General features: G+C 38.7%; 1 protein-coding gene across 2 annotated transcripts; it reads left to right on the top strand.

Moving 5' to 3' along the window:
• The first annotated feature begins 559 nt into the window (after nucleotides 1-559).
• On the top strand, nucleotides 560-2,026 carry cunh15orf61 (chromosome unknown C15orf61 homolog). Of its 2 annotated transcripts, none has more exons than XM_035665109.1 (3): nucleotides 560-613; nucleotides 996-1,346; nucleotides 1,446-2,026. In XM_035665109.1, the coding sequence occupies exons 2-3, from the start codon at nucleotides 1,004-1,006 to the stop codon at nucleotides 1,571-1,573; spliced, it is 471 nt and encodes a 156-aa protein (XP_035521002.1). In that variant the 5' UTR covers nucleotides 560-613; nucleotides 996-1,003; the 3' UTR covers nucleotides 1,574-2,026. The 2 variants fall into 2 exon arrangements, with proteins under 2 accessions (XP_035521002.1, XP_035521004.1); XM_035665111.1 differs by having other exon boundaries at nucleotides 590-637.
• Nucleotides 2,027-12,974: the final 10,948 nt, after the last annotated feature.

Below are 12,974 nucleotides of genomic sequence, written 5' to 3'. Positions count from 1 at the left end.
TGTGGTGGTTTGTGGACTGCTGTCCATGGTGCTGATCTATAACAGACCAATGAACTGTTGATTGAAAATATTTGAACAGATGCTGCAGTGTCTTTGAGAGCACATAGTCTGCACTTGAAGGAGGATGCTGGTGGTGTTCATGTGGTCAGGAGCTCAATAAAAACACTTTTTACCACTGACATCAGTGGTGGTAAAGGTCTAAATGGGGTTATTTGTAGCAGTTGTTATGGTATCATACATGTCTTGATGAATAAGGCAAATATAAACCGCAGATGGAAATCTCTGTGTGGAACAGAGTAATATTTACATTCATTACATTCACACACACTGAAGTGACTTGTGAGTATTTCTTAAAATGATAAATGATAAAAGATTTCAATTTAACCTTTGTTGTTTTATAGTGTGGTCTAGTGTGAGTATAGTGCAAAGTTCACTTCACACAGGACTCATATATATAACATACACTACTAACAGGTAAGCACATATAAATTAAAACCAAGGTATCAGTTTGTATATATACTGTCTATAATGGTTTGTAGTCGCTAATTCTGTTGAGGAGGAACAACTGCGCAGCGCTGTGTTTCCGACCGGAGGACTTTAGCAGGAGTACCAGGTCAGACCAAAAACACTCCGGCACGTAAGCATTCACAGTGCTGCATTTTTCTCAGGTTAAGACAAATGTATGTGTTCAGCATGTGTCCGGACGTGTAGAGGACTATTTGAAGCAGAATAATAATAATAATAATAAATATAAATCTTCTTGTGTGCAGCGGCATCGTCCTGCTTCCTGCACTGCGTTAAAGGACTTGCAGCATGTTTTACTGTTGCACATGAGCTGATTTCAAATGTCTATTTAAGGTTTATCTTACCTGTGCAATAAAAGAGCACTATCTGAGAATAAGTAGAATAAGTCAATAAGTAATTTGCATGCAGTCCAGATGATAAAATACGAACAGCAGCAGAGGTGAAGTTTTATTTTGTTATTTATTTTAAAGCATAAGTCATGAAGGAGGTTTTGCGGAAGATACACAGCATCTTCCTAAAGGTCGTCCTGTTTCCGAGAACATTTGGCAGCACAGGCCCGCGGCCAGCTGCCTCCGAAGTGTTGACCTGCCACCTGCTGCAGCGTCAACTACCTCCGTGGACCTCATACTGTGTCCGCTACAGCTCCGTCCACAACGACCAGTTTGGACTGTCCAACTTTAACTGGAGGGTGCAGGGAGCAAACTACCAGATACTGAGAACAGGCTGCTTCCCCTTCATAAAATATCACTGCAGCAAAGCGCCTCCACAGAACCTGGACTTTGAGGACAAGTTTTTCACCATGTTGAAAGTTATTAATCTGGGTCAGTAAATACATTCACTGCTCCATCTTCTTCCTATATGATCATTATTGTATTTTATTTTGAAGGACTCCACATATTCACTGTGTCCTCTTATTGCAGGCATCCCTTGTTTGGCCTATGGCATCGGTTGCTGGATGGTGGTGGGAGCTGCAGAAACAGTGCAGACGAGTGTGGGACCCGTCACTGTATATTTTGCCTATAAAGAAGACGAAGGCGCGCAGTACTAAACCACAAACTAAAGACATTTTTGATTGTGTTTTCAAGAAACTCTTCCAAAAGCTGCTGTATTTACAACCGTTCCCGAGGTGTTGTTCTGGTGGACCTATCGACCAAAGTGCCATCTTGTGTCATTAGTGCTCCCTTTTGTCTGACTGCACAAGTTCATTTTAGGTGTTTAATTATTCAAGATTTAAAAGTTGCAGTGGAGGAGTCAGTTATGCATGTTATTACACTGACATACAATACTGACTGTGTTTATTCAGAAAGCTACATTTCCATGAAAGATTAATGAAAAGTTTAGGATTTCTCGAAGAATAGACAATTTGACACTACGCCTTTTCCTGGATGTCTTCGAAGCGGTGTTTGTGAACATTGTATCAGTCTTCAGTGTCTTCATAGTCACTGTAAAAGTTTATTTTTGCAGTAAATATTAAAGTGTATGAAACGACACAGTAATAACAGTTTTTATGTTTGTTGTTTTTTTAATGCCACAAGGTATTAACACCTGTGTTGGTCTTGAAACGGTGTGGGGGGTAAATAAGATGGACAACATTTCCTTCAAGCCTTAAAGATCATAAATAATTCATGTAAGTGATGCCGAGTGGCATAATTTATTAATACCGCCATGTCTTTTGCTTCATTTTGTGTGACAAATGCAGGAATTTAAATAACCTTGGCTCATTTATTTAAAGGTAAATTAGTGATCAGTCTCCATGCAACAGATAGTCAATAGTGTTAGAGAAAAACCAGGGACAAGACAGGTCTGATAAAATAGGTTTTAATTACCAAAGTGTGGCCTTTGTAAAGATACATTTACATCCCTACCTTGAGGCCTTTTCTGGCCTTTGATTTCTGATAATGTGCTTTGCTGACAGGGCACACTTACCTCTGCTGCAGAGTCTGCTCCCTCTGAGAGGCAGGTTGACAAACTGCCATATTGATTTCTTCACCCCTCAGCATCTCCTACTAATAGCATTTATCAGCGACCTCAATTTTCCGGCCTTGGCCTCTTCATTTTTAGCAACAATGAAAGCGAACGAGTAATTTCTTGTTGTACATGTAAATCAATGCACCTTTTGACCTTCTTTGCACTTGAAGGCAACAGTATCCGCCTATGTGCTGTTCATGATGTACAGCCTCTTCATGAGTGTCCTGATTTTCCAAAAGTTGAATGTTGCTTCCTCATGGTCTTTCGATGATCATTTGTAGGCCTCACCAACACTTATTCTGGCACCAGCATCACTTCTTTCCCCCCCCAAAAAAGAAAGGATACCTTGTTTTGCTTTGCTGAAGCAAGCACACTCGTTACTAAACAGATATTTAACATCTCTGGATGTACAGTAATATACACAACCCCTCAACCACATTTCAAAGTATACTGTGTTACATATGTTTTTATTTTAAGTAATGTAGCCAAAATGTCTAAACCTGATGCAGAATTCAGGTGTAAAATCCTCCTAAACAGCACGATGACACCACACTATCTGTTAATCATACTAATTGCTTTGAACACGGAACATTTAGACACACTTATGGAAATCTGATCCATAGTATCAGGATACACGTAAATCCTCCTCCTTTAATTTCCAACCTTTCATCAGGACTGAAAGTGTGCATGGGGAATGCTCAGGCAACCATGTCTTAATTACTCATTGACCCTTTGACCCATGAGCTGCATTGATACCACCGTACAGCCAGACACAATTTCATGGGGTTGCAACTGACTGCAGCTTTGTGTGCGGCTATTACAGGATGATGCGAGTCAGTGAAATCTAAACTGTGGAGCATGTGAGTACATTGTATTCATTTTCAGGGCTTCACCTTTGAGTCACTCTAAACTGCAGGGGAGGGCACCCCGTCCAGCTGGGGCAGAGGCTTAGCATTACACATGGAACTTCTGTCACCGCCAGTGCAGGTCTAAGGTATCGGCAAATAAGCTGCTGTAAATTAACAAAATATATCAGCATTTGGTGCACGATTGATGCCTTTTAATAGCCGTGGTAGTCTTGTCCTGTATTGATGTGTCTAAATTACCCAACACACATCTAATGTGGTAATGAACAAAGAATTAATGCCTGTTTGGCAAGTTTAATTGCATGCTGAAGCTGGTAATAAGTTTTGTCAAGGTGAAATCTTTAAATACTTGTACTGTTTAGAATTTAGGTAAGTAAAGCAAAACAAGTGCTGAAATTGAGTGTAGTGTTGGCGTAAATTGTTAATGTTCAACAGTGAAATTGCTAATCAACTTGCAGAGACTTGTAATTATCTTCTAATTAGCTAATAAGTTCTCAGTTTCTTTAGTGCAAAAAAAAATATATTAAAAAAATAGTACAAACCATGTTCATCTCCTTGAAATAGTTGCTGCAGCTGATTCTTAAATCAATTATTTAGCAGGAAAGTCACACCAGTTTTTTCTCTGTCATATAGATATATGGCTTGGCAGAAACAATTATTGTGTGAACAACCCCTGCAGCTAATACTGGCGAGGTTATCATTATTAAGCCTCTGGATCGGCCACCAGCACCGTCTCTGTGCTTGCTCCACGAGCAGCGGGGGTACCAGAGCCATCACTCAGATCACTTTAAGGATCACACTGAAATTACATCTTAATGCAGAGGTGTCAGCCAACATTGTCACACTGTTCACTGTAAAATGGCACTTTTTGAATTATAATGTGACAACTGAAACATAAAGCTCATTACTTTTCATCTCCAGCTGCAGACATATGCACACTTTGATCAGCTCTGAAAGAGCAATACTTAAGCAGAGTGAGACATATCGAAAAGTTTGTTTTGTTAATGTTAAAAGATTTATTTTTTTCAGTAGTTAATAATTGCTGACCTCTGGTCGTTGACACATGAATCGCTATGTTTTCTTTTTCTTTTGGAGGGGGTATATTCTACTGAAGCCATTAAAAATCTATTATGGTGTATTTCTTCACCCAAGGGATGACAAGGAGCACCATAATTCTTTTCTTTACATCCCCCCTTCGTTCTTTATCTTTATGACACGTTGTATATATGTGTGTGTGTGTGTGTGTGTGTGTGCGTAGGGGGAAGGGGGAGTATCAAAACTCTATGCCTGCTGTGCCAATCAGTGTTGCCAAAGTTACTGTCAGTGGGTGGCTGAAATGTCTGTCAGTCATCTTATTGGCTTTTCTGGTTCAAGACCACTCCCAGCTGACATTAGGACAAAGTAGCAGTAAATACAAATTCTGGACAATTTGATTAAGGTTCCTCATATTCTAATCTATAATAAACTAATAATAAATTGTTCTATTCTTTGAGTGGATCCAAATTTATATAGTTTGATATAGCATTGTCATTGCTTTTACTGTGTTTAGCTTATGCCCTTAAGCTTATGCACTTAACTTTATGCCTAAATCCTGTTCTTCTTTTCGTTGAAGTTGATTATTGTTTTGTTTTTCTTGTCGATGATGTGGTATCATGTTCACTTCATTCATACTTAATGCTTACACTGTTGACATTAAGAGAGTAATGGATTTTAATAGTTTTTCCACGACTTATCGGGAGAGTTAAATGAACTATCCATTTTTATTATATATTATGCAGTATTTAAAGTTTCAGCTCATTAAAAAACAGACGCCCTCCACACCCCCCAGGCTGTCTTTTACCCCCCACCAGCATGCAGTCAGGCTCCTCTAGCCACAGGCTCTGCTTGATCTGTTTTTCCTAAGTCAAAATTGAAATATTCAGAAATATTTATTTATTTGCTTATGCCTTTTTATTTCACAACGAACAGCCTAATGTCTTTGTAGCTTAAACAAGCGGCATCAGTGGATCTGAAAAAGGGCATAATGTATTGTTTTGTTTGATTGATATAATTTGTTACATTGCATATATGTTTTATCATTCTGTTCGAGGCAAAATATCAGTATACAAAATACTGCATGTACCTTCATTTTGCACCAGAACTAGCCCCTTGTGCTATTTGATTGCCCTGCTTCTTACTTGCACAATAAGCAGCAACCCGCACAGCGACTCAATGCGAGACTGGGGATTTACATTAAATACACTGATACTGATGCTGCATACAAACATAGAAATGGAATAAATCAATTTTGTTCTCAGAAATGCTTCACATACTTTTTGATGCAGCATGATCTCCAATCTTTCTGCAAATGAGCTGCAGTCCCTTGTAATGGTTTCTGCTCCTCGTGGGAGGCCGGTGTCTCAGAAAAGCTGCTGATTGAGGGAGAAATGTAATACAGGTGTAAAGCAGACTTGATAGGGGTCTTACACGAGGGTTATGCATTTTAACAGTGATATACATACTGTTACATATTTATCAAAGAATATGGAATTTGCTGGCTTGACTCTTTCTAGTCTGCAGAGACTTGTAAGTTTCTGCTAGGGTGTTGTTAATTCTGGCAGAGAGGGTGGCTATTATGTTGAATTAATAGGAATTAAGGGTTTAAATTGGTTAAGTAAGCACTTCATTAATCGTGAGTGGATTGCTGCGTGTGAGAGGTTTATAGGTGGTATAGACCACTAGTACTTAGATTAAAGCAAAGGAGGGAGTTCTGAATTAACACGCTGGTTGCTGCTCAGGAGATGTAGACGAGAAATCCCAATTAAACTATATAATGTAAAGCAGAAAAATAATCTGCAACTTTTGATAAGTGATTAATCATTTCGTCATCGTTTATTAAACAAAACTTGTACGAAAATGCTACCTTCCAGCTTCTCAAATTGAAAGATTTGCTGCTCTTCTTTGTCATATATGATAATAAACTTTTAGGTTTTGGACTTTTGTTCAGACAAAACAAGGCATTTCAAGGCAGAGGTCACCTAGAGCTCTGGGAAGTTATTTCACTGTTTGTTAATTAATTGAAAAAATAATCTTTCGGTTAATCAATAATGAAAATAACTGTCAGTTGCAGCCCTGATATAATGTACCGTAGATGTTATGGCAAATATTCATTAATGTATCTATTTTCTAATGTAACTTCGGTGTGCATATTATGTATTTAAAGCCATGTGAAAGTAAAACTCTAGTAGCAAGAGGTTAGAGGTTTGCTCTAAAGAGTCCTTTAGAGGCTTGCTGACTGCATATCTACAGTATAACATGCTGATTGTGCGTTGTATATACTGTCCTGAGGGTGTTTTGTATATTTTTTTTATGACACAGACTGACAATTTAGGGATTTAATTTAATTAAAGGCTGCCTTCGAATGCTGACACCTTTAAGCAATGTGTGATTGTTCAATAACGTAATCTCTGGCCCTCAGTCTGGACATAGCGTGAGCTGCTGTAAGTGAAGTTATGGCATGGGTCAGTTGGAAGCGTCTGCTTTACTTGATGTGGCTCCCCCAGCAGAGGTGGACTAATTGAGGTGTGTTTTTATCTGGGCTTGCTAATGATGATGAGGGTGTGGGAGAAGTAGACTGTCCCCTTAGGCTGAGGAATAGCATGACTTAGCCAACCTTCTGTACTTATTGTCCAACAAAGGGGGGATTCACTTAATGCAGTGCTTCAGAAAAGTGGATAATTGTGGCCACAATCAATAAAGTAACAGAGCGGAAAATGAACGGTGTGTGCAGTGTAGCTGTGTTGTAGATATTTGACGGAAATCGAAAGGAGCGGGGTTCTTGTTTTTGTGTTTGTTTCAGCCAAGTCATCAAACGAGAAGTCGATTCCACTTTATGCACACGACGTATATGCAAGCAGGTAAAGCTATACATGTTTACTTTATGTACGGGTGACCATAAGCGTGTGTGTGTGTGTGTGTGTGTGTGTGTGTTTGCATGTGTTTGTGTGCATATGATAGAGGGGATAGGTTTGGTTGGATGAGCCACATTGTTCCTGTGCGGCCTAGTGACATCGCCTGAGGGCAGAGAGGGATGGAACCTGAGAGGGGTGACAGTGATAAATAGCCCTTTTAATAACAGCTGCCCCACTTGGCCAGCTAGTCCCAGTCAGTGTCCTCTGTGTATTTATGCCTATGTTTATTTATGCATCCATAGCATGCAGGAAATCACCACCGCAGGGGTACAATCATTCTTTTTTTTGTGGTGGGGGGGATTGCATTGGTTTAACTTTGGGAGGAGGTAAGCTAGCACGTCTTAAACTGATCAGATATTCATTTAACCCTCAGGTTGATCTGTTGGTATGTCTGTGCTGAAATATACATATATATATTCATGTCTGAAAGAGAAGTCTCATTATGATACTTTAAGCACAAACAAAGATCCTAAAGGTGCAAACAAAGAAAGTGTTATACTTTAATGTGCATGTCACAGTTTTGGGACCTGACACTGACTTTCATAGAGACAACATGTCATTTGTATATGTGTTTAAAATTTATGCAAATGCTTTTGAGCACAGATTCAGTCTTCTAAATAACATAATTTTCTTTATCTGGATGTGCTTTGTACTATAATGGCTTGTCTGATGCTCAATACATCCTTCAATCTACATGGCTTTTAAATATTTTGTTCATTGTTGCTGTATGACTGAAGTCAAAAACCTTTTGTCTGCTGAAATATGACCTCAGGCCCCGGTCTGTGAATAGGGAGAGGGGAGGCTGTAGATCAGAAGTGTCAAAGCTGCTTCCCGGAGGGCGATGTCGGCGCTGTTCTCACTCAAACCAGTTCCCTCCCTTTAATTGGTTCAATTAGTTAAGTATCCATATACATTATCGTGTATGCATTTTTCATGACTCTTCTTAACGCTCTGTTTAAACAAAACAACTTCCGGCTATGATTTGCCATTTGGATGAATGTCAAGGAGACTAAATGATTGCGCTAATTGAGTAATTAAAAGCAGATGTTGGAGCAAGAGCCAACAGCATACACTTTAAACACTTTGCCCTCCAGAAAACCTACAGTGTTTTTGACACCCCTGTTATGTATGGTTATCCCAGAGGTGCCTCTGTAATAGTTACAGTTTCACCCTTGTGATTATTCAGTTGAAGTCTTTGCTATTGAACCAAAATGGTGTTTTTATGCTATTTTGACCATGGGAAATGGTCTGGAAAAGAAAAGCCCATCATGCTGCCTAATGGCCAGACTCAGTGGTGCACAGATTCAACACAAGCTCTAGACAGGCAAAGCACGATATCTTCACACTCGCTCTATCACTCTTACCTCCCGCTGTCCTCTGGTGGGACACTAGTGGTCTGTACGAGACTCTTTCGAGGAAGATGATGTTATGTTGAAGGTAATTAACATTGGAAATGTGCCAGTAATGGGAATCGGTGTGCCATCAAATCACAAAGGAACAGAGTGTATTTCCATGATTTTGACAGCTGTGGTGATTGGAGCATTGCTGGAAGGCTTTACAAAGTGCAGATCAATAAGTAACAATTTTCCTATCGAAGAAAAATTACTTGGACATTGCACTAAGATAGCTCGTGGCTCTTTCATCTCACACCATGGTGGAAAGGGCTCATGTTGAGGGACAGTTTGTATAATTTTGTCTTTAGCTGTCTTTGAGGTGTTATTTGCTTTTCTTGCGGTAGAATTCTGGACCCCTCCAACCCCTTATCCTAATGGGAAAAAATACTTGAACTTGAATTCCATGGTATTTATCAAAATGAAAAATAATACAGAAGAATAAAATAGTTTTCATTTTTATGTGAAAAAAATATCAGCATCAAATTGTTAAAGGTTTAATTTGGGTTTTTCTCAGAAATGCTCGAAAGTCACACAAACCATAAATCTTGAGTTTTGTCCAGCAGGCTACAGCTGGTGAAAGAATTTGAACGTCTCATTATCAATGACAATTTTTATTAGAGCTGAAACAACTGATTAATTGATTATTAATTGATTAGTCGATTGATAGAAACAAATATTTGGGAACAACCAAATATCAACAAAAAAAAAGCCAAATATATGCTGGTTCCATCTTCTTAAATGTAAGAATTTGTTGCTTTTACATAATTTAAAATGGAATATCTGCTATTGTTTAAACAAAACCAGACATTATAAGACTACTTTGAGCTCTCAGAACTTGTTTTAACTTCTCATAGACTAAATGATTATTTGAAAAAGAAGAAATAGTCAACAGTTAAGAATAATGGATTGTTAAAGTCCTTCTAATTATTAGACGAGAGAAACTGACCTAAACACAATAACATGTTCTGTATATATTAAACTTAGATCTTGAGTAACACATTTGGATGCATCTCGTGGTTTATAGTAATTTACAAATTAAAAAATTAGTTAGTCTTAATAACAAAGAGTTTATAGGGCAGTTTATTTGGTGACCTGATATATTTGCAATGGTCTTTGTGTGACAAGAGTAAATACAAAAAAATAATTATCACACATTTCCCAGGCAACATTGAGGATCATCAAGGACCTCTGACACTGGACACTGTATCAGAGCATTTTCAGTTTAACCTTTGTCTTCCCATTTCCCCAAATGCATTATCTTGTCTGTTTCACCTGTAAAACATATATATTAGACAGATAAGGAGATAATTTCTTGCTTGATTGCGAAATGTAGTCAGAATATTCAAAAGCAGTAGAGAGAGTTGATGACAAATCTTGTTTTAATAAATCTCTAGGCCACTAGCGTAGCTAATGAACTTAGTAATTACTCATCACTGGTTGGAAGAGTTTAGCCGGGGTGAGATGAAAGCAGTGGCTGCTGGGAGCCACAGGAATGGCACAACAGGCAACAATCAACACAGTGTCTGCACAACAATCAATCAAAACTGTCAGGCCCTTAACAGTCACAGTAATTTTCCGGTGTTTTTCAGAAATGAGTACACCTTGTAAAATGTAGCTAAGATCACTTCCCCAAACACCTTGAAAAACAATATCTTTAAACCAATGAGATTTGAGTCACATGATTTATCACACTGCTCTCAGAAAATTATTATTTTTAGCTAAGGAACTGTTTCATGAGCTCATATTACTCCACTCAAGCCTGAAGTCACTTTCTCTTACAATACAGTGTACTGTGTGGTTGAATGTTAACATTTCTTTAAAGTTTTCTGTTTCTGTTACAGCTCAGCAGTTCCTGTTATTTGTCTTGCTTTTGACTTTATTGTCTCGTCAGTCACACATTTTATGTCACAAGTATACATTTTGGTCTATCTATCTATCTATCTATACATACATATATATGCTGTATCTATCCATTATTTTACACTATTGAACATTTAATTATGAATTGTCAAACATTTAAATATGAATTGTCAAACATTTAAATATGAATTGTCAAACATTTAAATATGAATTGTCGTGTTTTACTGAACATCTGTTAAACCACAGTGATATTTAAATACGAGTCAGAGCAGGGTGGTGAGTAACACTGGACTATTCACAGATGCTCCTTTCTGCAGAGCTCTAAATCATGTTTCTTAATTCCCAGAGCCACATCTCAATCATACTCCTTGCTAATTTGAGAGTCACCCTCATTTCATTTTAAACGATTCATTTTTGGCAAATTTGTAAATGGCCCCGATGTGTTCTACAATTTAGTCAATTACTGTTTCAGCCAGCAGGACTCCGGGGACCAGGAACATACATCGCCTCGAGGTACCATCTCAATAATTGTTTCAGAAAAGTTGGGAATGGATTGCTAACGCTCTGTTCCACTTATTGAAATGTCAATTGGAGCCAAGACCCTTTTACTTCTCTTCTCACTCTTTCTCAGTACAGTATGACTGTTTTGCCTTTCCTTCCCTGTCTGAGTTCTAACCATTACTGAAAGGATAAAACTGAGTTTGATATTTCATAATATTTAATCCCAAATGGTATTTATTCTTGTGTTGATTATTCTCACAGAGATTATTTACCAGGAACAGAACAGTAATAGCTACTTAATGTTTCTGAATCAATCCATGACTTGCAGTTTTCCTGTCATTTGTAAAATAAAACTGAAGCAGATAATTTATCTACTGTATACTGAAATTGTAATTAATTATTAATTAGCTGGATAAAAATTAAGAGATGATAATAATCTAAATTAGGTCTTAATGGGCACTAATTAAGAGGAGAATCCTTCTTTATGGAGCCAAACAGTGTGACCTGCAGACCCCAATTAATGAAGTTATTATTATCCCTTTCCCTGTGTTTGGCTAATCTGGATCTTGTTCAGTTGTTTCTGAACGCTACAAACGCTGGGAAAAAATGTGCTTCTGTTTGTAAGCTCCCTCAACCATCCTCTTAGCCAATTAACCTGCGATGAGCCTGTTGGTACAACACTGATTAATTAGAGCAGGGAAGGGATCGGCACACGATGCTGTGGAGGAGCCCTCAAGTTAGTATTCAGCCGTTATCTGTCGCCTTTGTTCCCCCCCATGTGTGCACCCAAACACAAGGACCTACACTGAATTGTTCATGTAGAGTCACCCCAGTCATCCACACAGTATGGTGCAGGTCATGCTCAGAAAACATCAATCAGAACGGCAGCTTTAAACAAACTTTCTTCCACAGTGTATATTACATTCATTGTTAATAATAGAGTATAAACATGTGCAGTGTTTATGTCTATACTATGGGTCAGCTGCATGTGTCTGTTCTGATTACTGGATGGGTAATTCTGTACTTCTGTGTGTAAGACCTTCAGCTCTATTCTATAATTAACTTTTGCCTGTGCCCATCAGGTTCCATTCCACACTAGATGTGTCCATAGTGACTGTTACATGCAACCAGCTTGCCATTCAGTATGTATTAAGCTGTCAGAGTGGGCTGCTCTCCCAAGCCGCCTGTCTTCACTGAACAACCCAGCCTATTAACTCCTATTGACTGTGACACACATGTCCCTCCAAAATGAGCGGTTTCTTATTGATTTTTCCTGAGAGCTGCTCACTTCCCCCTTTCATGCCGCCAAGGGTGAGATCTTTATCCTGACTGATTGTATATGTTCATCGTATCAGAGTGCTGTTGTGCAAGAGCCATTTCAGACCTGTGAACCCTCTTCTGCTCTCCCCCTCCTATGTATCCTGGCTACTTGTATGCAGCCAAGTCTCAATGAGACAATTAAAAGGCCTGACTCCCCTGTGTCCCCTGTAACACTGAGGTCAAATAGAGCTGCAGACCTTCCACACAGCCCATAGTCTCCCTGCAGCTTAATACAGCACACAACATAAGACATAAGACATGACAGCCGGCTCCTCTCCCCCTACTAAAATACCGCTCCCCAATCAATGAACTTGAATAGGATGGTGCCATATCCCCTCAGTGATGCTCTTTCTAACTGCTACAACCAAAATGAACTCTGACAGCATGTATCGACGTCATATCAAGCTCCGCCATTGAGAGAAAAATGATTATCTGCTGGTGAAATCAGTTATTGACATGTTGCGGAATAGCTTCCCCTCCCCAAGGGATTTATTGATACAGTTTATGGTATATAAATATTTATCTAATATGTGTCTGAAATAGATTTGTCTAGTTTAGGTGTACATTGCGTGTGTCTGGTCTGGTCTATG

This window comes from Morone saxatilis, unplaced genomic scaffold, assembly GCF_004916995.1.
Source record: "Morone saxatilis isolate NCDOM2014 unplaced genomic scaffold, NCSU_SB_2.0 Contig2, whole genome shotgun sequence".
Lineage (NCBI taxonomy): Eukaryota > Metazoa > Chordata > Actinopteri > Moronidae > Morone > Morone saxatilis.
The sequence above is the reverse complement of the archived record's forward strand: the minus strand, read 5'-3'. Positions and strand labels throughout refer to the sequence as shown.

Coding starts and splice junctions, on each gene's coding strand:
- cunh15orf61 (XM_035665109.1), top strand. CDS start 1,004: ATGAAGGAGGTTTTGCGGAAGATACACAGCATCTTCCTAAAGGTCGTC. Junction 1,347..1,445: donor GTTGAAAGTTATTAATCTGG/GTCAGTAAATAC, acceptor CTCTTATTGCAG/GCATCCCTTGTTTGGCCTAT.